Genomic DNA, 21699 nt, shown 5'->3' with positions numbered 1-21699 from the left:
GGGCACTAATGATACACTAATGGTTAACTCTCACTTCCGTGGGTTAACTGTTCACGCTCTGTCCCACCTGCCCAGTCGACAAAAAACACCAGGTACTTGTTGCAGGTCTGTTAAAAGGTTTAATACTCAAAATTACACATTAAATACAGCCACATAGGCAGGAGCAGTTTGTTAAGCATCAAGCCTATTGTGTTTAAAGTGGAGGAGAGCCTGGTACTAGCGTCCAAGAAGATGCCAGAGTTAAGTGATGCCATTAGGCAAGCTGCGACTGCTGTCTCTGCAGCACACATTAGTACTGGGGCTGTCACCTTTTCCCTCTCCAGCAGCCAGCCCTGGTAGACCTGTTCCGAGGACTAGAACCTTGTAAGTCTGCCTGGACTGAGGCTAAAATAACAGTCTTCTCTTCCAGAAGGAGAGTGGTCTCTGACACCTGAGCAGGAGCAGTGGTTAAGGTACTGGAGGTGTCAGTGCTGTGCCCTGAACTAGGGGTGAAACCCGTTTGTCAGAGGCTCCTGCGTCCCGGCGGGGAGACACCAGGCCGTCTCCCTCCAGCAGTTGGCAGGAGCATGGCCCCTGACTACTGTTTCTGCTCTTGGTAAAAGGAGTCGATGATGTCTTTGTACTTCTCCAGAACTGTGAGCCGTTTCAGTTTCATGGTGGGGCCTAAAACAAAAATTGAAGGAAACGAGTGAAGCCTATGATGAGTTGAGAAGATATGGTTTGAGTAAAAATGGCCTCCAGAAGCTCTTACGTTTGAGTACTTAGTTGCCAGTTGGTGAACTGTTGGGGAAGGGTTAGGAGATCTTGGAGAAGGTGTGTCATGGGGTAGACTCGAGGTTTCAAAGATTTGTGCTATCTTCAAGTTATCTCTCAGCTGTTTTTGCTGCCAGGCCTTTGCTCTGCTATTGTGGACTCTTAACCCTCTGAAACTGTAAGCCCATTTAACACTTTTCTATGTTACCTCGTCATGGTGTTTTATCACAGCAGTAGAAAAGTAAGACATCTCACAGGAGACAGGAAGTCAGTCAGAGAAGCAGGGTGTGCAGTCCAGCCAGCCTCTGAAGCAAGAGTCCCTCAGCATTATCCCCTGAGCCTCCCTGTGTCACAGTGAACTAGGGCTGGTCTGCAGCCAATAGGATACAGAGGAGGTGGCAGAGTGCCACTTTCCGGAGCAGAAGTGACTTTTGTTTTTCCCCATTACATAATGAAGTAGTGTCCCCAACATGATCCTCAACTGATTTTCCCTTGCATGAACATACCCATCTCTCAGACTATGGGTGTGTGAGTCCAGAAACCTTTTTCAGATACCTAAGCTAGAATATGCTCAAATCCTTTCTTTTGCACAAAACCTATGCAAATGCATACACTCCAAGCCATCTCTAGACTGCTCAGAATACCAAATGCAGTATGAATGGCATGTAAATAAACTAGTGTTTATATAATGGGAAAAAATGCCTAGTCAGGCCTTTGTGGCCTGTAATCCGAGCTACTCAGGAGGCTAACATAGGATGATCACAAATTCATGGCCTGCCTGAGCTACAGTGAGTTCAGGACCTCCAGCCTGGACAATTTAGTAAGACTTTGTCACAAAATTGAAAAAGAAAAGAACCAGGGAGACAGCTCAGTGGTAGACTCTTGCCTGGCCTGTTAGAGGTCCTATAGTCAATCCCAGTACTGGGGGAAAGAATCAGGGAGGGGGTCTACATAGTAACATAATTTTTTTTAAAGTTTTTGATCTGATTAGATCCATAGATGTGGGACCTGTGCATGCAGGGCACCAGCTGCAAATGATGGTGCAATCACATGGCCTCCGTCTCAGGCCTCCTCTCAGAGCATTCCTAGGTAAGCCAGCAGCTGTGCGGAGGTCTGCTGACCGAGAACTGAAGTCTTGCCCGCTGAGCTGTTTTGAGTGATCAGTTAATACGAGTGGGCAACAAGTACATCCTGGGCTCCAGTGTCCACCACTCAGCCCACTAGTATGGCGGAAAACTCCCAGACTGGCCACTCGGATCAGTCGCTCCCGATTCTTGGCCCACCAAAATGGAGATGGCTGTGGCACAATGATCTTGTACCCTGTAGAGATTTATCAGTTGCATTGCTTTAACAAAATGCTGATTGGCCAGTAGCTAAGTGGGAAGTATAGGCAGGGAGATCAGGCAGGAAGTAGAGGTGGGGTGACCAAAACAGGAGAATTCTGGGAAGAGGAAAGGCTCAGTCTGCAGTTGTCATCTAGACACAGAGGAAGCAAGATGAGAATGCCTCACTGACAAAAGGTACCAAGCCATGTGGCTAACATAGAAAAGAATTATGGGCTAATATAAGTTAAAAGAGTTAATAAGAAGCCTGAGCTAATAGGCCAACCAGTTTATAATTAATGTAGACCTCTGTGTATTTCTTTGGGACCGGATGGGGCAGAAACTTCTGTCAACAGGAGATAATGTTTATTGTTTGCATATTTAGTTATTTCAAATCAGTTTTCAACTTAAGGTACTGGGTAACTTAAAGTTTTTTTTTGTGTGTGCATAACTCAACCCTCAACTAGAAACATCAAGGTTAGGGTCTTTATGAGCTGCCTTCCATTCAGTTGCCCGTGCATTTAGTGTGAACAAATCTGGTTCTATATTCCCAGCATCTCTGATACAGCAGAGCATTGCTGCAGACAGTATGACTACTTTCAATGTGTGTCTCACCTTGAGAGTCTCACCAAGGAGCCATGCTCAGTGTCCTGTGCCATGAGCACCCCAAGATGCCCGATAGCTAAGAGACTCCTCTGGCCACCTGGGGCTGCACCACAGGCTCTTATGGGCTTGGGCTGTGACCCAGATAGTTCTATCCTTTTAGCAGCCATGTGGCTGATGTCACAGACTATAGCGGTCTCACTGCAGCCTTGGCGCCCTCAGGGCTATGGTGTGTACCCGATGGCTGCACTATCACTCAACAGAATAGAGTCTCATGGTTAAGGCAAAGCTAAGCATTTCCTGTTGATACTGATGAGTTCTGCCACATGTGTAATACACTCATCCCATGCTCACAGGTTTTGGGAGCTCCCTACCCCAATACCAGAGTCCAGTGTTCTGGCCCCATGTGTGAAATGACAGGTATCTGCACAGGACCAACCTGTCTTCCTTTATGCTTCTAAGTTGTCTCTAGATGACTTTTGATACCTAAGACACTGTAAATATTTTGTGAGGATTATTATTTAAGGGATTAAAAAACTGCATATGTTCAGGGCAGATACAATTTTTCCTCTTGGTATTTCTAATCTAAGGTGGTTGCATCCCGTGGATTTGAAAGTGACATTTTCAAACGAACAGAATCAGAGGCACCCAGCTCAGATGCTGTCCAAAGCCCTGTCTGACACCTTCTGCTGGCACGGCTACTTCCTAACAGGCTCCCCACTGCCACTGCCATGGGCGTTGCCCTCCCGCACAGCCCCAGGAACTGTGAAAAGAAAACTTTACCCAGTTCTCCACCGGAAATGGAGAAGTCACGTTTGAGAATGGCCCACTTCTGGATGTGGTAGGGCCGGGCTGCCGCATTTGCGTTCACCCTCTGGATCCCTTCCTGGATGGCCTGATACACAGCCTCATCTCGCTGCCCCACAATCTCGGATACGGTGCTGGCCTTGCTGCCCACCCTCTGGCAGAACTCCACAGCTTGCTCCGTCAGGTTGTCCGTTGGCTCAGATGTCTCTGGGTCCAGCGTGCACTGAAAAGAAGACAGATGAGGGTCTCTCCCTCTCCACAGAACCACGCTTTGGTTTGGGAGGATGTCACAGGAACAAGGTGGGAATTCCTGTGGACTCGGTTTTAGAGTGATGTGTCTATGGTGGGCAAGGTCCTGTGCTTGCCCCGAGGAGTGGTGGAAAGAACAGTGGGCGGAGGGCTAAACCTTGGCTGGTGATGTCAGCACCCGTTCAGCAGGAGCCAGTCTTCCTCCCTGGCTGTGATGCTGAGGCCCCGAGTGTGTGGGTGGGCAGCCAGACCTCTGCAAACTGGAATGTACTGGCGAGTGGAAGGATCGTCTCAGTAGCCCATGGGGCAGAGGAATCTCCACCCACCCTCACGGTGCACGGCAGTGGCTGAGTGACGCCAGGATAAAACTGAATGCCAGGAGCAGCTTGGGCTACACTGCAGACCACCCTCCTGCTACATACAACCCCAGAGCCCGGGCCCTTGACATACCTTCAGAGTCAGCAGCATGGACAGGAACTTCCTCTGGTCCCCTATCAGCATGGCACTACTGATGATGGGCAGCTCTGTCTTCACGGCCTCCTCAATGGGCACCGGGGGCACATTCTCCCCACCCGCAGTGATGATTAATTCTGCAGAGGCAAGTCAGGTCCAGACTGAACCACACTCCCAGGCCACAGCTGGAGAAGCCTGAGCAGCGAGCGCAGTGCTTGTCGGAGCCATGAAGCAGGCCCCCCCGACCCTCCAGCAGCCCTTGAGAACAAATGATTACTATGTCACCCATTCCTCAGCCTATTGCCCAAGTCCCTCTCTGCTGGGCCAGCTTATCCCATGGTGCTTCTTAACCTCTTTCTCCGCCCCTGCTCAGGCAGTGACATTTCCCCTTCCAGCCTCTGTTCACTGACTGCCAGTCAATTATAAGACAGTCGTGCCCAGGTGCATGGTTTGGGGTACACAGGCTGGAGCTTTACCCAGGGCACTTTATTCCATTCCCATAGTTGGCCTCTAATGAGGGGTTCTCTTATCGCCGTCTGCAGAGAGAAAGCCGAGGCCAGAAGTAACTCGTCCACTGCCGCATGGTGCAGAGTAACAAACCTCAGGTTTACACCCAGTTCGGTTCTGAGACCCAGCACTTAGACATTGTCCGTGTCGTGTGCCCCCCCCCCCACCGACTCAAACCTCTCCTTTCTGCACAGCCAGCTTCTACCAGTTGTTCTCCTACCTGTTGCTCAGCAGGCAGCCTTCATCAATAGGCTACCCCTCCCGCGACCCCGCCTCCAGTCCCCACTTCCCTGCCCCGCCCCTTTCTCACTGCTTCCTTCTCTGAGCTCTCCTGCATCTCTCTACCCACCCAGGGTGTGTGTTTCATTCATTTTTTATCGTGTCTGTGGAAAGGTCAAGACCACAGCCCACCATTTAAGGTCACAGTCTTCTCTTCTGAGCGATGACAGATTTCCACGCTAGACAGCAATCAACTCAACAGAACCAAACACTGAAAATCTTCCCAGTGAACCCCGTGCTGGGTGTGAGAGTAGCCGGAAACCCTGACTACCAGGGGAAGAGCTATCTCCCAGGACAAGATTTTGACACCTTTCCTTTCCTTATACTACCACACTCCCTGCAACTCCAGAAGCTGAAGCAGCGCTGTGGGCAAGGCCGAGAGGAGCCGAAAAGTTCCTCTTTCCCTAGGTCCAGTCAGAGGGTAAACAAACCCACTGCCTTTTAGAAAAAAAAAAGGATAAAATTATATAAAACAAATGCATGAAACATACTTTGACTGGTGTGTGGGATTGTCTCCTGTCCTCCTATGTTATCTAATTCAAAAGCGGTCACTGGCCACACTCTGTTCACAGGCCCAGCCTGACATCAGGCACAGATCAGAACAAGACAGGGCCTGGCTGGGAGGAGTTCACGGTTCACTGGAGCTATAGGGGACAGGAAGCGTGTGGTCCCACAGATGAGACCCATGGAAAGAGGCTTGACAGGCAGAGCCATAGAAGCACATAGCCTTTGGGGACGGAGGCAGTAAATCAACCAGGGCGAAGAGGGCTCGGGACCAATAGTCTCAAGGCCTCCCTGCAGACAGCAAGCACTGAGAACTCTCGGGCAATGTTTTTAGAATATTCCAGTGACTGAAGCCATGGGAGTTGTTGAGGGGATGGACTGGTCAGAGAGGAATCCACACGAGTTCAAATGATCAGGGTTTGCTGGAGCAGCAGGAGGCAGAGCAAAACAAACTCTAGAAACCTGGTGGACAGTTCTAGCCTCTCTCATAGCTACTCCCGTGAGCCTTATTCCCGCCTTTCTCTGTCCCTCCCACCCTCCCCACTCCTACCAGCGTTTTCACTAAGTGACTAAAACCCTCTAGAAAACTAACACGGAGTGGAATTTCCTAAATCTAGTGAAGAATGCCTTCAACAGCTCTGTAGCAAACATACTGAGCACTAAGCTATAGAGCATAGGCCCTGGGGTAGGCACGGCAGGCGAAAGTACCAGCTGAGCAAGCCTGATGACCCAAGTTCGATTCCCCTGAACCCCTGAAAAACTAGGTAGTGTACATTTGTAATCCCAATGCTCCTACAGTAAGGTGGGAGGTGGAGATAAGAGAATTATCCCAGAAGTTCATGGGCAGCTAGCCTAGAGCATGCAGGGCAGCAAAATTAAGAGAGGTCTCGCTTCAATAAGGCAGAAGGGAAAAACTGACAGCTGAAATTTGACCTCAGCCCTCCACACATGAATCATGGCATGTGTGCACCTGTGTGCACATGCAAAAAAAACGTTAGAATTAGAAAATGTTTTTTAAATGTTGAAGTTGTTCTGCTGAGATCAGGAACAAATCAAGAACTGCCTCTACCACACAATGTTCTGTTCTTTTTATGCCTGGTGATCGGGGTCTAAGCCAGCCCAACTATTGCCATTTCTGTCCACTACTGTGACAGAAGAGGTTTTCCTAGCCTGGATGAGAATGCAATAATAATTAATAATAATAATAATAGCAATGATGATGAGTGAAAAGGAAGGACTAAAATTGTCACTGTGTACAGACGACATGATTTTGTCCATAGGAAATTCAAAAGGGCACACATGCTAGACCTGGCACGAGGGTTCGAGAGGCCGCTCGGTGGTGAGAGAGCACTTGCCGGCTGCGGGCAATGTCCTGGTTTCATTCCCCAGAACTTCAAAAGAATAAATAGTGGTCATGCATGTGACACAAAATCCCTGCCATCAGGAGGCTGAGGCAGAAGGATTGCTGTGAGTGCTTGGACTACCTAGCAAGTCCCTGCTTAATAAATGAGCCAACAAACGAGCAAATGGCAATAAAACAAACTCAAGACTCCAGGACAACTACTCTGTGAACTCCTTAAGGTCATTTGAAGCAGGCCTAGTGACATTCACAATCTCAGCCACTTGGCAAGCTTAAGGCACAAGGGTTAAAAGTTTGAGGCCAGCCTAGGCATTAGCACGACCCTGTTCTCAGGCAAAAAAGTAAGAATCTCGGTGGTAGGTAGGTCAATAGCAGGGTTCTCGCCTAGCCTGCTCAAGTACCTCTATTTAATCCCTAGAATAAGGAAAAGATTGTTTGACCCAAGACCAATATATAAAAAACAGGTAATTGCCTTCTGTATCTCAGCAACAAACAAATTGAGACACAAAAATGTTAAATGTCATCACTTACAATAGCATACAAATAAAATTCTCCAAGTGAATATTAGTGAAGGGATGAAAAAAACTCTATACTGAACAATAGAATACACTGTTGAGAGAAAAGTCAAAAGACGTTAGTAGCCAGAGAGGGGAGAGACAGCAAGCACTTTTAGGGACCGGCAGACTCAATTCCGAAAGACGTACAACCTCACAAAACTAATCTACAACTCCAACGAGATGAAAGTCATCTTTTAAGCCAATCTACTGATACACTTGAGCAGTGAAATCAAAGGCAAATGTCCAGAGTCACCATGGAGAGGAAGTTCACAGCTGCAGAACCACAGAAGCAGACACCAGCCTCCCCGCCCCCGCCCCTAAAGCTACTCAAGGGGAGATTGTGCCGAGAAACAGAACAATCCCAACGTTGGCTCATGGACTTGGCAGGTGAGAAAGGTGACACTGAGGGACAGTGAGGGAAGGGCGCTTTTGGTGGACAGTACTGGCCTAATTGTATGTTTTTGGAGGAAAGGTATCTGTATTCTTATCGAAAACCATGTTCACCACACTGTCTAAAATCATGGCTGGTTCCTCCCAGGGCTAGAATGCGGGTTTCCTCATTTGTCATTACAAAAGTGAACACTAGGTGGCGGAAGCGAGCACAGTCCCCTTAGCAGCTACCTGCTGCTCCGGGGCTAGGGTTTTATCTCTGAGGCTCACTGGCCAGTACAGCCACCTCCGGCATCCACAAAGGACCACAGCCTCCTTGGAACCCAGGTTGAGCTGCACTCCTGCCTGTGTAAGCTCCGGAAAGAGTGGGCTTGCCACCTGGGGGCTATGGTACTACACAAACGTCTTTCCATGGAGGAGTTTCTATAGCTTCCCTTTCTCTGCCTTTGAAGTTTCACGTTTTATTTTAAATGTTGTATCCATTCTACCCTACTCTCTGTCACGTTTTGTGTTTCTACATAAAAATGCATAATACAGGAGGCAGAGGCAGGAGGATCTCTGTGAGTTCGAGGCCAGCCTGGTCTACAAGAGCTAGTTCCAGGACAGGCTCTAAAGCTACAGAGAAACCCTGTGTCAAAAAACAAAAACCAAAAACAAACAAACAAAAAAAAACCCAGCATAATACTTATGCCTTGGAGTCTCCTGGAGGCTTGTCTTGTTTCCTCTGGGGAAGTGAACCCCAGGTCCCCCATTCACTCTAGGTGACCGTGAAGTAGGTACATAACTTCTCTGGATGTTCTTATTGATTGTGAAAGTACTCGCCCCAGAGCTGACGCTGGTAGAGGCACGTAACACTCATGGAGGGTTCAGGGCTGGCAATGGCAACAAAGGGCGTTGGGGTAGACTTATTTCTGCCCTTGTTGTGCCCCAGGGCAGGGCTGCTCACCTTTGAGGCGCCCAGTGATGTAGAGGAAGCCATCAGAATCCAGACGGCCCATGTCACCCGTGTGGAGCCAGCCTTCTGAGTCGATGGCCTCGCACGTTTTGTCCTCCATGTTCAGATAGCCCATGAAGATGGTGCGGCCCCAGAGACAGATCTCACCGATGCCGTCGGCATCCTGATTCACCAGCTTTACCCGGCAGCCAGGGATCAGCTTGCCAGAGCTGGTGATGAGAGAGACAAGGGTGGAGAAAAGTCTGGGTCAGCCTCTGCTGGGGCTCTCTGGGATCTACATGGTCTTCACTGGTGGCAGTGAAGCAATCCCTCTCAGGATTGCTTTTTAAGACCTAAGAGTAATTGTGTGTGTGTGTGTGTGTGTCTGTGTGTCTGTGTGTCTGTGTGTATGTGTGTGTAAGCCAGAGGTCAATGTTGGATATATTCCTCTGTCACAGTTGACTTGATTTTTTTTTTATTCTTTTTAAAAAAATATTTATTAATTACATATATCATATTCTGTCTGCATGTATGCTGCAGGCCAGAAGAGGGCACCAGATCTCATTACAGATGGTTGTGAGCCACCATGTGGTTAGTGGGAATTGAACTCAGAACCTCTGGAAGTACAGTCAGTGCTCTTAACCTCTGAGCCATCTCTCCAGCCCTTGATTTTTTCTTTTGTGTGTGTGTGACATGATTGCTGGTTGAAACTGGGACTCAGCAATTTGAGAGTGGCCAGCCAGGGAACTCTAGAGCTCTTTCTGTCTCCATATCCCAGGCATTAGGATTAGGCATGCGCCATGACACTCAAGACAGGTTCTCACTATGTATTTCTGCCTTAACGGAAACTTATTACACAGACCAGGCTGGCCTTGAACTCACAATGGACCACTTGCACCTGCCTCCCACCTGGCTTTCTACATGGATGTAGGGGATATGAACTCGGATTCTCATTGTGTGAGTTGCCTATTGAGCCATCTTAAAAGCAGAGGGATTTTGTATTTTAATTAGTACCTTAGGGTTTTCATCAAATGAATGAGTGAATGAATGAATGAATGGCCAAAACGCTAATAGTAGAAACTATCATACCAGATGCAGAGGGAGTTGCCAACGACAACAGACCACTCTTAAATCCCTCCCCAGAACTCACTGACCTCCCTACCTTCCAGAAGCCTGCCCTGACTCCCAGTCTCACCCCAGCAGGAGCCTGTCCATCAGCTCTCCAGGGACACAGTCTAGCATTCCCTACCCTACTAGGAAAAATGGAAGAAGGAGGTTTTTTCACCAGGGACTCCTGGTCTCAGCAGCTAAGGTGTCTTCAGCCACAGGACACACGTCACAGCGGCAAAGACTGCCCATCTAGATGAAGGGGGCAAGCAAGGGGCTTGGCCCAAGATGGCCCTGTTGGCACTTGAGGCCAAGGCTCCAGTGTGGAAGGGGGAGTAAGAGGGACAGTCCCCCAAGGCACCAAACTGTGTCAGCAAGGACACCTGAGCTCTCAGTGTGTCCCAAGTTCAGACCTTACCTGTACAGTCGGTAGTTGTAGGGGCTGGACATGAAGTGGGGGCCTGTGCTCTCGCTGAGGCCATAGCCTGCGTACAGGCGGATGTTAAGGCCCAGAAAGAAGCGCTGTGTCTCTGCAGTCATGGGGGCTGCTCCGTAGAAGTTCTTCTGACACTTGGCAAAGCCCAGAGCCTGACGGACCTTGGCTAATACTAGGTAATCCGCCAGTCTGCTTGTGAAGGGCTTCAGGTCACTGCGAGGGGGTAGAGGAAAGAACAGTCCACAGAAAGAAACACAAAGACACTCACGGGAGCACACGCCGGCATGGCCATTGAAGCTGTGTGTTGTGATGAACTGCGGACAGTTTGGATACTGGCCTGCTATGCGCAACATGAATTTGTGTGTGATTATAAGCGTGACTCCTCCGGGTTGCATGCAAACATGTCATGGAGTCAAACAAGCTGAGCCATCTCTCCAGACCCTTCTTTTTTATTTTTATTTTCTTTTGAGACAGTCTCATGAATTTACTCAGGCCTTGAACTTAGCTGTGGCTGAGGCATACCTTAACTGCCATTCTCCAGCCTCAGTCTCCTGAGAGCTGGGATCACAGACCTGCCCATCCATCCTTCCCCCAGGCCTGGCTGCACAGCCACCATTTGTGAGTGTGAATGACGCTGTAGGTGAACAGGTGTGTCCGCATCTCTGCCACAAAGCTGACACTGCTTCAGAAGACACACTTATAATGGAAGCCCCTCTGCCCCTTCACTCCGTCTTTCAGGTCAAAGGACCTGAGCCAGAGCTTTGTGCTTGCTCGATCAGCACTCTAAGCTGGACACTCAACATGAGAAGCATTTTTATGTTGAAACAAGGCCAGATGTCTACTGTGTGGGAATTTAAAAAGAAATCATGAGGCAGATGTGATGGTCTCCATCTATAACCCCAACACCTGGAAGGCCAAGGAAGGAGAAGCCTGAACTTTAGGCTAGCCTGAGCTACATATTAAGGCTTTCTCTCCCTGGGAGTGGTGGTGCATGCCTTTAATCCCAGCACTAGGGAGGCAGAGGCAGGTGGATCTCTGTAAATTCGAGGCCAGCGTTGTCTACAAAAGCTAGTTCCAGGACAGGCTCCAAAGTTACAGAGAAACACTGTCTCGAAAACAAACAAACAAACAAAAACAACAACAACAAAAAACAAACCAAAAACAAAACCCAACCAAACAAAAAGACTTTGCCTCAATAAACAAAAAGTTACAATAATAAGCAAGCGGAAGGGATTTGGGAACGAGCTGAGTAGTCAAATGGAAAAACTGGAGTGGCTAGGCTTGTATCACGGAAGCCAGCTACTGAGGGCGAGCAGTTGGCAAGAGCTAGCTCTCCCTACGAGGGTGAGTTCTTAAGAAAAAACATCAAGCCAGTCTTCCCAGCTAACACCCCCATCAGGTTTGCAATGGTATCAGAGTACAAGCCCAGATACAGAGAGACTACTGCAATGTTTTCCCAAGCTGAAGGCCTCTGGAACCAGGACAGCTTTTTAGATTCTTGCTTGTTACTGTGTATGCACTGGCCCTGCACCTCCCCAGGCCTCCTGCCCCAAACTTACTCGCTAGGGCAAGTGAGGTTCTGTTCCAAGGTCACGGACATGGCCCAAAGCAGCATCTTGCGCCGGATGAAGCCTGACTGAGCCGCCACCTCCTGGATCCCTTCCATGATCTTCTCCCACACACGAGGCACCCCCATGTGGGATGTGGGCTCCACCTCCCGCAGTGTGTTCACCAGGCTCCCCTGCTCAAGGCCAGAGAGAAGCAGAGGTGGTACCAGGCCTGCAGACACAAGCCTCACAGTATAAACACTCCAAGCGGGCGCACCTGTGGAAGCGCACGCGCTTGCACCCAGTTTGTGCGCATGCGGAGGCTGTAGTTCAACAGCTGCATTGCAGAACTTTGGTGTCCCTTGCGGACCACTGTATCCAGATGCCCGAGCAGCACCTGGATCCCTCAGACCTGTCTGCGTCTAATTCAAGCATGATAACCTCATTTTGCCACATACTGTGGAGAATATTTGTAATCCCAGCACTTAGGAGGCTGAAGCAAGAGGGCTATGAGTTCAAGGTCCAGGCTGGGCACATAGCAAGTTAAAGCCAGCCTGAGCTACCTAATAAGATCCTATCTCAAGACAAAGAGACATATAAAACATAACATAAGCAAATAGACAAAAACAAGGGCCAGTGGGGTGGTTCAGTGGATCAAGGGGTCTGTGGCTGAACCTGACTACATGGCTTCATTCTCAGAACCTGCATGGTAGAAGGATGCAACTGGTCCTGAAAGTTGTCCTCTGATATATACACACTGTACACTATAGACACATAAGACCCTGCAGTACTCTCTACAAATACAATAAATAAATAAATAAATAAAAATAGGATGTAGTGGCACTGGCTTTTAATCCCAGCACTCGGGAGGCAGAGGCAGGGGGATATCTGTGAGTTCAGGCTAACTTGATCTACATAGTGAGTTCCAGGCCAGGCAGAGCTTCTCTCTCTCTCTCTCCCTCTCTCCATATGTGTGTGTATGTGTATCCCTGTCTCAAAAATAAATAAGCTTAAGTTTAAAATTAATTAAAAACCAAACAAAGGGGCTAGGGAGGTGCCTCAGCTGTGAAAGCATGAGAACCTGGATTCAAGGCTCATCTAAAAAAGACGGCCACTGCACATGTGCCTGAAACCTCACGCTGGGAGAGTGGATCCCGGGGACTCTGCAACTGAAAGTTCTCACCCAGATGGGGAGCTCCAGGCTCAGGGAGAGGTCTTGTCTCACATCAGTGTCCGACACTGGATAATGAAAATGTGGTATATAGATACATTATTATTCAGTCGTGAAGGAAAATAAAATCATCAACTTTGAAAGTAAATGGATGGAACTAGCAAAGATCATATCCAGTGAGGTAAGCCAGATTTAGAAAGACAGATGTTCTCTCCCACTGGAGACACCTCGCTCCCAGTCTTCAGATGAGCACACAGCCTATAGTAACTACAGAAGCCAGGAAAGTAACCCAGGACCATTGCCAGGACAGAGGGACTGAGAGCAGGAGAGAGGTGAACAGCAGGGTACAAGTTACCGAATGGGGGAATGGGAAGGGATGGGCTTCTCTAGGGGAATATAGAAGATGATGAACATGACAACACAATGCCTGGAAAATCCACAAGGAGTCATGCTGTGAACTAGTCATCCAAAATGCAATACGCAGTTCCATGGATAAATAAACACATATAGTTTTAATAAACTTTTCTCATTTGGACTAACAATGTTCCCTCCAAGAGACAAAGACCATCCAACAAAAAAAATCCAAATACCAGACACGAGAAGCCTTCTTTACAGTTGTTGGCCAGGGCTGTCCAAGAAACTCCCAAAATACAGCCTATTATAATTGCCCTCGGTTACCCACTCAGAGATGGAAAGTAAATCCCTGAACTGGAACTGACCTGAATGCCCCCCTCCTGAGGACTGGCTTTCATGGTATCAAAAGGTGCCATGCAAGCTACTGAAGGAGGAAGGCAACCAACAGTCCTACCCAGCTGTGATGCCTATGGACCACATCAGCGACCAGCATGGCCTCGTAACCCTAAAGGTACAGTAGCAGCGTGCATATTTTGATAGTAACCAACAGCAGATCTTTAACTGTCCTTAATAAGAGAGATGCCATGCCTGGTATCCCAGTTAACTGGAAGCCTCGTTATGGTTATTTGAGGAGATTCTGCAAGCCCTAATTCACTAAACCAGCAAACAACAATCTATAAGTATTTGTCCTTATACCCACAGAGAAGTCTTGCCTTCACTCCTTATCAAGGAAACTTCTCTTTGCAATAGACAGAACCACTTCAGAAAATCACAGCCCCAGTAGATACCTCTACAAAGCACGTTCACAGTCAAGGCTTAGGAACATTGCAGAAGAGGGGGCGGACAGACTGTAGAGCTGCAGGATCAGGGAGTTTTCTGTGACACTGTGTCTCCTAGATATGCCAGAAGCTCCATCCGTCAAGTCTCCCCAACAGGACCGCCCACATGTGAGCAGACCAAGGGGAACACCAACAGATACACTGTAGTGTACAGGAAAAAACCCACAAGGCCATAATCCTACACAAGAAACTGCAGACAACTGAGGAAAGCTGGGCATGGGAGAAGTAGTCTTCCCCAAGGAAGGACACACCAATTGTTTGCCAGGGCCAAATGGTCAGCCCCAAAAACACACACACAAAATAATATTATATGGACTGACAGGTTATATCTAGGAATACATTTATGTGCAAGCAATAACAATTAGTGGAAAAGAGGCCATGAATTTGAAAGAGAGCAGGGAGGGGTATAGAGAAAAATTCGGAGGGAAGGAAAAAAGAAATGTTATAATTATACTATAATCTCAAAATTAAAAAATAAGCCAGGTGTAGTGGCTCATGCCTTTAATCCCAGATCTTAGGAGGCAGAGACAGGCAGATCTCTGTGAATTCGAAGTCAGCCTGGTCTACATAGTTCCAGAACAGCCAGAGGTATACAGTGAGACCCTCAAAATAGATAGACAGATAAATGTAAAAATAAAATTTATTTAAAAATACTAATTGTAGGGTCTGGAGAGGTGGCTCTGTAGTTTAGAGCCTTTGTTACTCTTGCAAAGGAGCTGGGTCCAGTTTTCAGTACCCACATGATGCCTCACAAGCATCCACGACTCCAGTTCCAGCAGATTCAACGTCCTCCTCTGTCTTCTCACCTCTGAGGGTACCAGGGACACACACATGCATGCAGGCAAGGCATTCATACACATAAAGTAAGATAAATATTTAAAAATATATCAAATATAAAGGTTAAAATTCTGCATCTGTAGGGTTGAATTCAGCATTATTAAAACAATTTCACTTGATTTACTACAGTGAGGGGGCAGGCCTGTCTCAAAAGAAAACAAATAAGGTAGATGTGGTGGAAGAGACCACTCAGCAGCTAAGAGTGCTTGGTGCGCTTCCAGAGGACCAGAGTTCAGTTCCCAGCACCCACATGAAGTAGCTCACAAATACCTGAACCTCCAGATCCATGGCTCTCTGCCTTCTTCTGGTCTCCATGGATGTGACGCAATGCATACATTAAACAATTTTCAAAATTTTTAAATTTTATAATTTTAAAGATGGAGAATTAAAGAAGAAACCAGTCCATGTTGACTAGCCTTCAGAGGCATGTGCACAGGTGAGAACAAGAGCGTATCATGCTTGCGCACACACACACCACCACCAACAACAACAACAGCAACCATAGCCAAACAAGGACACGCTGGTTGCTCCCCCAGCAGTGTTTGTTTTAGGACTAACCATGTGACACTGTTGACGCTACCAAGACGACACCAGGTCAGGGAAGCTGGCTAGGGGGTTTCTGGGAATGTTTCTTCATGGTTCAAATAAAGATGCAAAGACTGGGTCTATTTTATGAGACTGGGGTGCAGGAAGCTGTGGCTACCCTTTGATTATCTCATGGTCATACTCTAGGAAACTGTGACTTCATGGAGTTTGAGACCGAAGGTGGTAGTTTATATGACTTAATAGAATGTCATCAGCTTCCATGTTCATTTGGTTATTTGAGTCAGGCTGGGCAAACAGTTGCTGAAAGAACTCTGAGTGCTATTTGCACCAGGAATCGGCAAGTACACAGGGCTTGTAGATTCAAGCACACACCTGGGTAGGCCCTGACTCACACACTGGGCACACATGGGGCCGGAAGTCAGGAAGACAGACTGACCTTTAGGGCATCGGGATCTGCAAAGCAGACTTGGGCTCCCCACTGGATGCCGGTCCACAGGTCGTAGATCTGGGCAGCAATGTGGCTGAGGGGCAAGTAGCTGACGACTACCTCCTGTTGGACTTCTGCTGGCTGGATGTCCCCAGCCTGACTGCCGAACCGCGCTGTCCATGTGATCTGAGGGGAGGAAGCCACAGGGGCTTGGGCTACTTCCATAGAGATTCCCAGAGGATGGAGGTGCCCTCTAGGGTATTCCTACAGGCTCCAGAGACCTCTAGGGACAGGCCTCCCCTCTGCTTCCTTTCCTCTCCCCTCTGCAGGGCTCTGTCTACACCACAAATGGGTGGGCATTCCTACATCTAGCTCCTTAGGCTGAGCAGTCCGAGAGGCTTCCCCAGAGGCTGTTGAGGCAGGACCGCAGCCCAGAGTCATCCCACCCACCCATCTGGGCAACTGTCCTACATTGTCTTGACTCAACATCACGCCTTTGGGGTTTCCGGTGGTGCCAGATGTGTAGACCAGCACGCAACACTGGTTGGGCTGCTGGGTGTCAAGGACGGCGTCTAGGGCCTCCTCGGGCACTTCTTGTCCCAGTTCTATGAGTTCTTCCATCTGTGGCAACACGGGGCAGAGGAGTTGGTCAACCGTGTAGGCACAGACAGGCCCATCAGTCACCTGGGGCCTGCTACTCATACCGTGTACACGTTGGCCATCTTCTTCGGAAGGGGTTCTTGGTATATCACCACTGCTTTTAGATGTGGCAAGTCTTTCCAGATCTGCATCGATAGGGAAACAAATTGGGTTTCAGCAAGAAAATGGCCATGTTGTAGAAACAGCCTCATCTGCATGTGGTGGGCTGTAGCAAAAGTCTCCTAGTTTTGATTCTCAATGCCAGTGGGACACCTCTGTCCACAGCTCCCCATTGTGGGAACTTGGGTGCAGTGACAGTGGGGACCCAGGGCCTGATTGAACAAGTCACACAACAGAGTGTTAGGTTAGTGGAGATGACGGAGACAGAGGTGCAAAGGGAGTGTAAACTTCAATACGGTGTGTCTCCTAAACTACTCAGTGGGAAAGATGTGTGTCCACAGCATGGCTTCGTGGCCTGAGGAAGGAATGCGGTGTGAACATACGTGAATAAAGGACACGCATACAAGCAAGCATTTGTTTATGTTTGTCACAGGGGCTCTGGAAGCTTAGAACTCATTACCCTGACTTTCTACAGGCAGAGAGTGGGGGCAAGCACAAGACAAAAGGGGGAGGGATAAGGTCTTCAAGTATAACAAATAATTTTGACTTTGGAATCATGTAAATATTATAATTATTTAACAAATAAGTTTATATGTAAAAGAGAAAAAATGATTTTCCAGTCTTGAGAGCAACCTGAAGGAAATCAAGTGTGACAGTGTGTGCCTGTCATCTTAGCACTGGGGAGGCTGAGGCAGGAGGATCACAAGCTAACCTGAGCTATGTAGTAAGACTGTTTCAGACAAACAAAAAAAAACACTTCAAGCCAATACAAATGAAGACTACACGTCAACCTGGTTAAACACACACACACACACACACACACATACACATCACATAAACACAATGGCATCAAAAGTTTTTTGTTTTATTACTTGCTTGTATATTTTCATTTTCCATAACGATAAAGTCTTATTATGTAGCCCTGGCTGTCCTGGAATTCAATCTGTAGACCAGGCTGGCCTTGAACTCACAGAGATCCGCCTGCCTCTGCCCCCTCCCTTCCCCAGTGCTGGAATTCAAGGTGTGTGGTGCTGGCCTCATCAAAGAATTTTATGCCTGTGTTTTGATTCTTTGTTCTTGGGAAAGAGTTAAAAGAAATTTCAAACTTCACCCAGCAGCCTTTCTGTCTTTCATTTTTTTTCCCCAACCTGTGTGTGTTGTGTTCATGTATATATACTTTGCCATGCCCAGGTTTTTACAAAGTCTGGGAGCACTTGGGTCCTCACGATTGTACAGCAAGCAGTTCACTGGATGAGTTATTTTCCTAGCTCTCTCTCATTTTATTTTGCCTTTAAATGTTTTTATTTATTATTATTGTGTGTATATGATGGGTATAGTCACACATGTCATGGTACACATGTGTGAAGGTCAGACAACCTTGTGGAGTTAATACCACATTCATGTGAGAACTAGGGATCAAATCCAGGCCATCAGACTTATACAAGTGCTTTATCTGCTGGTTCATCTAGTTAGCCCACTCCCCATGTGTGTGTGTGTGTGTGTGTGTGTGTGTGTGTGTGTGTATTTGGGCATGCTTTTTGAGACAGGGTCTCATATAACTCAGGCTGGCTTCAAACTTGTAGCCTTGGCTAACTTTCTCCCTCCATTTCCTAAGTGTCCGTGTCAGGGTTACATGTATGTGCCACCATGTCTGGATTCATAGGTCTAATTCTTTTTTTTCCCTTCAAGACAGGGTTTCTTTGTAGCTTTGGAGTCTGTCCTGGAACTTGCTTTGTAGACCAGGCTGGCCTTGAACTCACAGAGACACACCTGCCTCTGCCTCTCGAGAGCTGGGATTAAAGATATGTGCCGCCACCACCCAGTCATAGGTCTTATTCTGGCAGTAAATCTATACTGTTATTTTGAAATTATTTGATATGTGTTATAGGATTAGGCCAATGTTATTATCTGCTACAATTTTTAAGGCTAGATAAGAGAAATTCAAGAATAAAATCAAAATTAAATACCCACCATGAAATGTTTGAATCAGAGCTATCTATCACTGTGAAATATGATTTAAATGGACACATGCAGACATACAAGCACAAGTGTACACACACACACACACACTCCTGAGATTGAGATGAGCTTCTACGAACCTAGTGTTCTTTCTGAAGATGTGAGGGGAGAGGGAAAAAGAGCAGGGGGAAAGGTGAGGGAGGTATGAGGAGCTTGAGAAAAAGGGATGGAGGTGAGAGGGTGAGATAGAGGGACAGCAGGAAGAGGAAGGATAGGGAGGAAGGGGAGGGGAGGCATGTCTGATGTCGTGTTGAATTGATGTGAGAGAGCAATGAGTCAGGAGGGCAAGGTAGTTCAGAAGAACTGGTGGGAGAGCCACAGAAGGGAGAGTTCCAGGCATTTTCCTAGGGTCAGTGACTCACTGGCTGAACAGCTGTGCTGACAGACATCTCATTGATGAGAGCTCATGAAACTGGAGACAAAGTTGCTGTGAGATAATGATCTTGTATATTTGAAAGATTTGTCACTGGTATTGGTTTAATAACACGTTGATTGGCCAGTAGCCAGGCAGGAAGTATAGGTGAGGTGAACAAAGTAGGAAAATGTTGGGAGAAGGAAAGGCAGAGATGCAGTCGCCAGCCAGACACAGAGAAACAAGAAGAGAATGTTTTATTGAGAAAAGGCACCAAGCCATGTACTTAAGCATAGATAAAAATTATGGGTTGCCAGGCAGTGGTGGTGCACACCTTTAATCCCAGCACTTGGGAGGCAGAGGCAGGTGGATCTCAGTGAGTTCAAGGCCAGTCTGATCTACAGAGCAAGTTCCAGGACAGCCGTGCTGTTACACAGAGAAACTCTGTCTCGAAATAAACCAATAAATAAATAAATAAATAAGGGTTAATTTAAAGTGTAAGAGCTAGTTAGTAATAAACCTGAGCAACAGGCCAAACAGTTTATAATTAATAAAAGTCTCTGTGTGCTTATTTGGTACTAAATGGCTGCGGGACCAGTCAGGACAGAAACTTCCATCTACAAATGGCATCCAACATTTGGCAACTATATCCACATAAAACCCGAGAGAGCTTGGGAAAGGATTCTAGACACAAAAGAACAGAATCACACATGGATTCTTGGTAGCAGTATTTTCTTGGGTGGATTCTGTTTGTTATGTGCAAGCAGAGGTGTGGTTTCTTTAAGAGAGGCTTCCTTACTCAGCATTAGTGGCAAAAATCCTGTGGCTCTTTTAAAATACCCTGCTGCCAAATACTTAGACAATGTTTATGAGCAGCTGAAGGTATGCTTCTTCTGGTGGCATGGATTTAAACACTCTGAAGAGTTGTGGTAACAATCATGGCTCCCACCAGGACCTCCACCATGAAGCGAGACTCTCAGGAAGTCAAGGGATGGGGTGGAGCCAGGTGTCAAAGCCACCGCTTTAGTCCTAGCCATGCTGCTTAGCAGGTTAAAGACTCATGTGATCAGAAAAAGACAGAAATATACAGTAAAGACAGATTCATATAAAAAAAACTAAATGGTTTACAGTATGCTAAAAAAATATGTTAAGCTTGGGAGAGAAAAGAAAAAGAATAGAGAAAGTCCTTAAAAAATAGAGTAATTTTTAAAAAGCTATGTAAGATGGAAAATGCACAGAGAGTCTGGATACTATATGTTATTGTGCTGTCTTTGAATTATATGATTGTTGAGGAAGGAATAACAGTTGCTAAAAGACATTTGATTATAAATGATGCTAGATTAAACCAACCTATATATTTTAAAAATATCTCAATTTCAAAATTTAAGATATGTTATTTTGAGGAAAAGGTTCTGATTTTATTTCCACAGGAAACTAGAGGCTGTAGATTCACTCTGGGTTAAGAAAAATAGGTTTGATCAAGGAGGATCCCCTGAAAAACCTCCAGTAGGAGAGGATGGCCCAGACGATCCATCTCAGAGTACCTCTGTTGCAGTTTTCTCCGAGTTCTATATCCAAAACAGCTTCAAGGGACTGGTGGAGGTGATCCAGATTCACAGAATACTCCAGTCAGGATTTAGCCATAATCCTAAATTTTCTCAGGATACCCCAAAGATTATCAATGCCCCCAATCAATAGGAAGTAGCCTAGAAAACTACAACCACATTCCCAAAAAATAGATAATGGATGCTTGTTTTTGTTGGCTACAAGTTGTTATAAATAATGGTCAGGAAAAAGACTAAACAAAGGAGATTAGATTCAGAGTTCTTGTTTTGAAAAGAAAAAAAGGGGAAGTGTGGTGAGATAATGCTCTTGTACACTGTAATGATTTGTCACTTGTAATGGTTTAGTAAAACACTGATTGGCCAGTAGCCAGGCAGGAAGTACAGGTGGGGTGACCAGACTAGGAGAATGTTCAGAAGAGGGAAGGCAGAGATGTAGTCACAAGCCAGATATAGAGGACACAAGATGAAAATGCTGTACTGAGAAAAGGCACTAAGCCTAAGATAAGAATTAAGGATTAATTTCAGTTGTAAGAGCTAGTTAGTAATAAGCCTGAGCAATATGCTAGGCAGTTTTTAATTAATTAATATAAGCCTCTGTGTGTTTATTTGGGACTGAATGGCTGCAGGACTGGGGGGGGGGGGACAGAAGCTTCTGCCTACAGAGAGCAATGGTTAAGCCAGAGGAAACAGGTCTTACGCAGGTGTCTCCAAGGCCATAAAACATAGACCCAGAAAAGCCATGTCTTAAGGGAGTTTAATTTGAACTTGCCTTCAAAAATAGTTAGAGCAGAAAAAAATTGTACTTGTGGTATAATATAAAGAAATTTAGCCAGGCGATGGTGGCACACGCCTTTAATCCCAACACTCGGGAGGCAGAGGCAGGCGGATCTCTGTGAGTTTGAGACCGCTTGGTCTACAGAGCTAGTTCCAGGACAGGCTCCAAAGCCACAGAGAAACCCTGTCTTGAAAAAAAAAAAAGAAATTTAATATATGTATAATTGAAATCCCTATGTTTTAAAAAT

General features: G+C 46.8%; 1 protein-coding gene across 2 annotated transcripts in view; it reads right to left on the bottom strand.

Annotated features, from left to right (window-relative positions):
• Positions 1 to 96: 96 nt before the first annotated feature.
• Positions 97 to 21699, bottom strand: part of Acsbg1 (acyl-CoA synthetase bubblegum family member 1) — a 59976-nt gene continuing 38373 nt past the window's right edge. For both annotated transcript variants that reach the window (XM_075965872.1, XM_075965873.1), the window contains 9 exons: positions 16687 to 16767; positions 16454 to 16603; positions 15992 to 16168; positions 11821 to 12002; positions 10244 to 10474; positions 8731 to 8948; positions 4185 to 4324; positions 3462 to 3708; positions 97 to 663 (listed from right to left, as the gene is read on the bottom strand). In XM_075965872.1, coding sequence (XP_075821987.1) covers positions 578 to 663; positions 3462 to 3708; positions 4185 to 4324; positions 8731 to 8948; positions 10244 to 10474; positions 11821 to 12002; positions 15992 to 16168; positions 16454 to 16603; positions 16687 to 16767 — 1512 coding nt within the window. In that variant the 3' untranslated portion in view covers positions 97 to 577. The remainder of the gene's footprint in view (positions 664 to 3461; positions 3709 to 4184; positions 4325 to 8730; positions 8949 to 10243; positions 10475 to 11820; positions 12003 to 15991; positions 16169 to 16453; positions 16604 to 16686; positions 16768 to 21699) is intronic.

The sequence above is a fragment of the Microtus pennsylvanicus genome, chromosome 3 (genome assembly GCF_037038515.1).
Source record: "Microtus pennsylvanicus isolate mMicPen1 chromosome 3, mMicPen1.hap1, whole genome shotgun sequence".
NCBI lineage: Eukaryota > Metazoa > Chordata > Mammalia > Rodentia > Cricetidae > Microtus > Microtus pennsylvanicus.
Note: the sequence above shows the minus strand (reverse complement) of the source record. Positions and strands in the feature narration are given on the sequence as shown.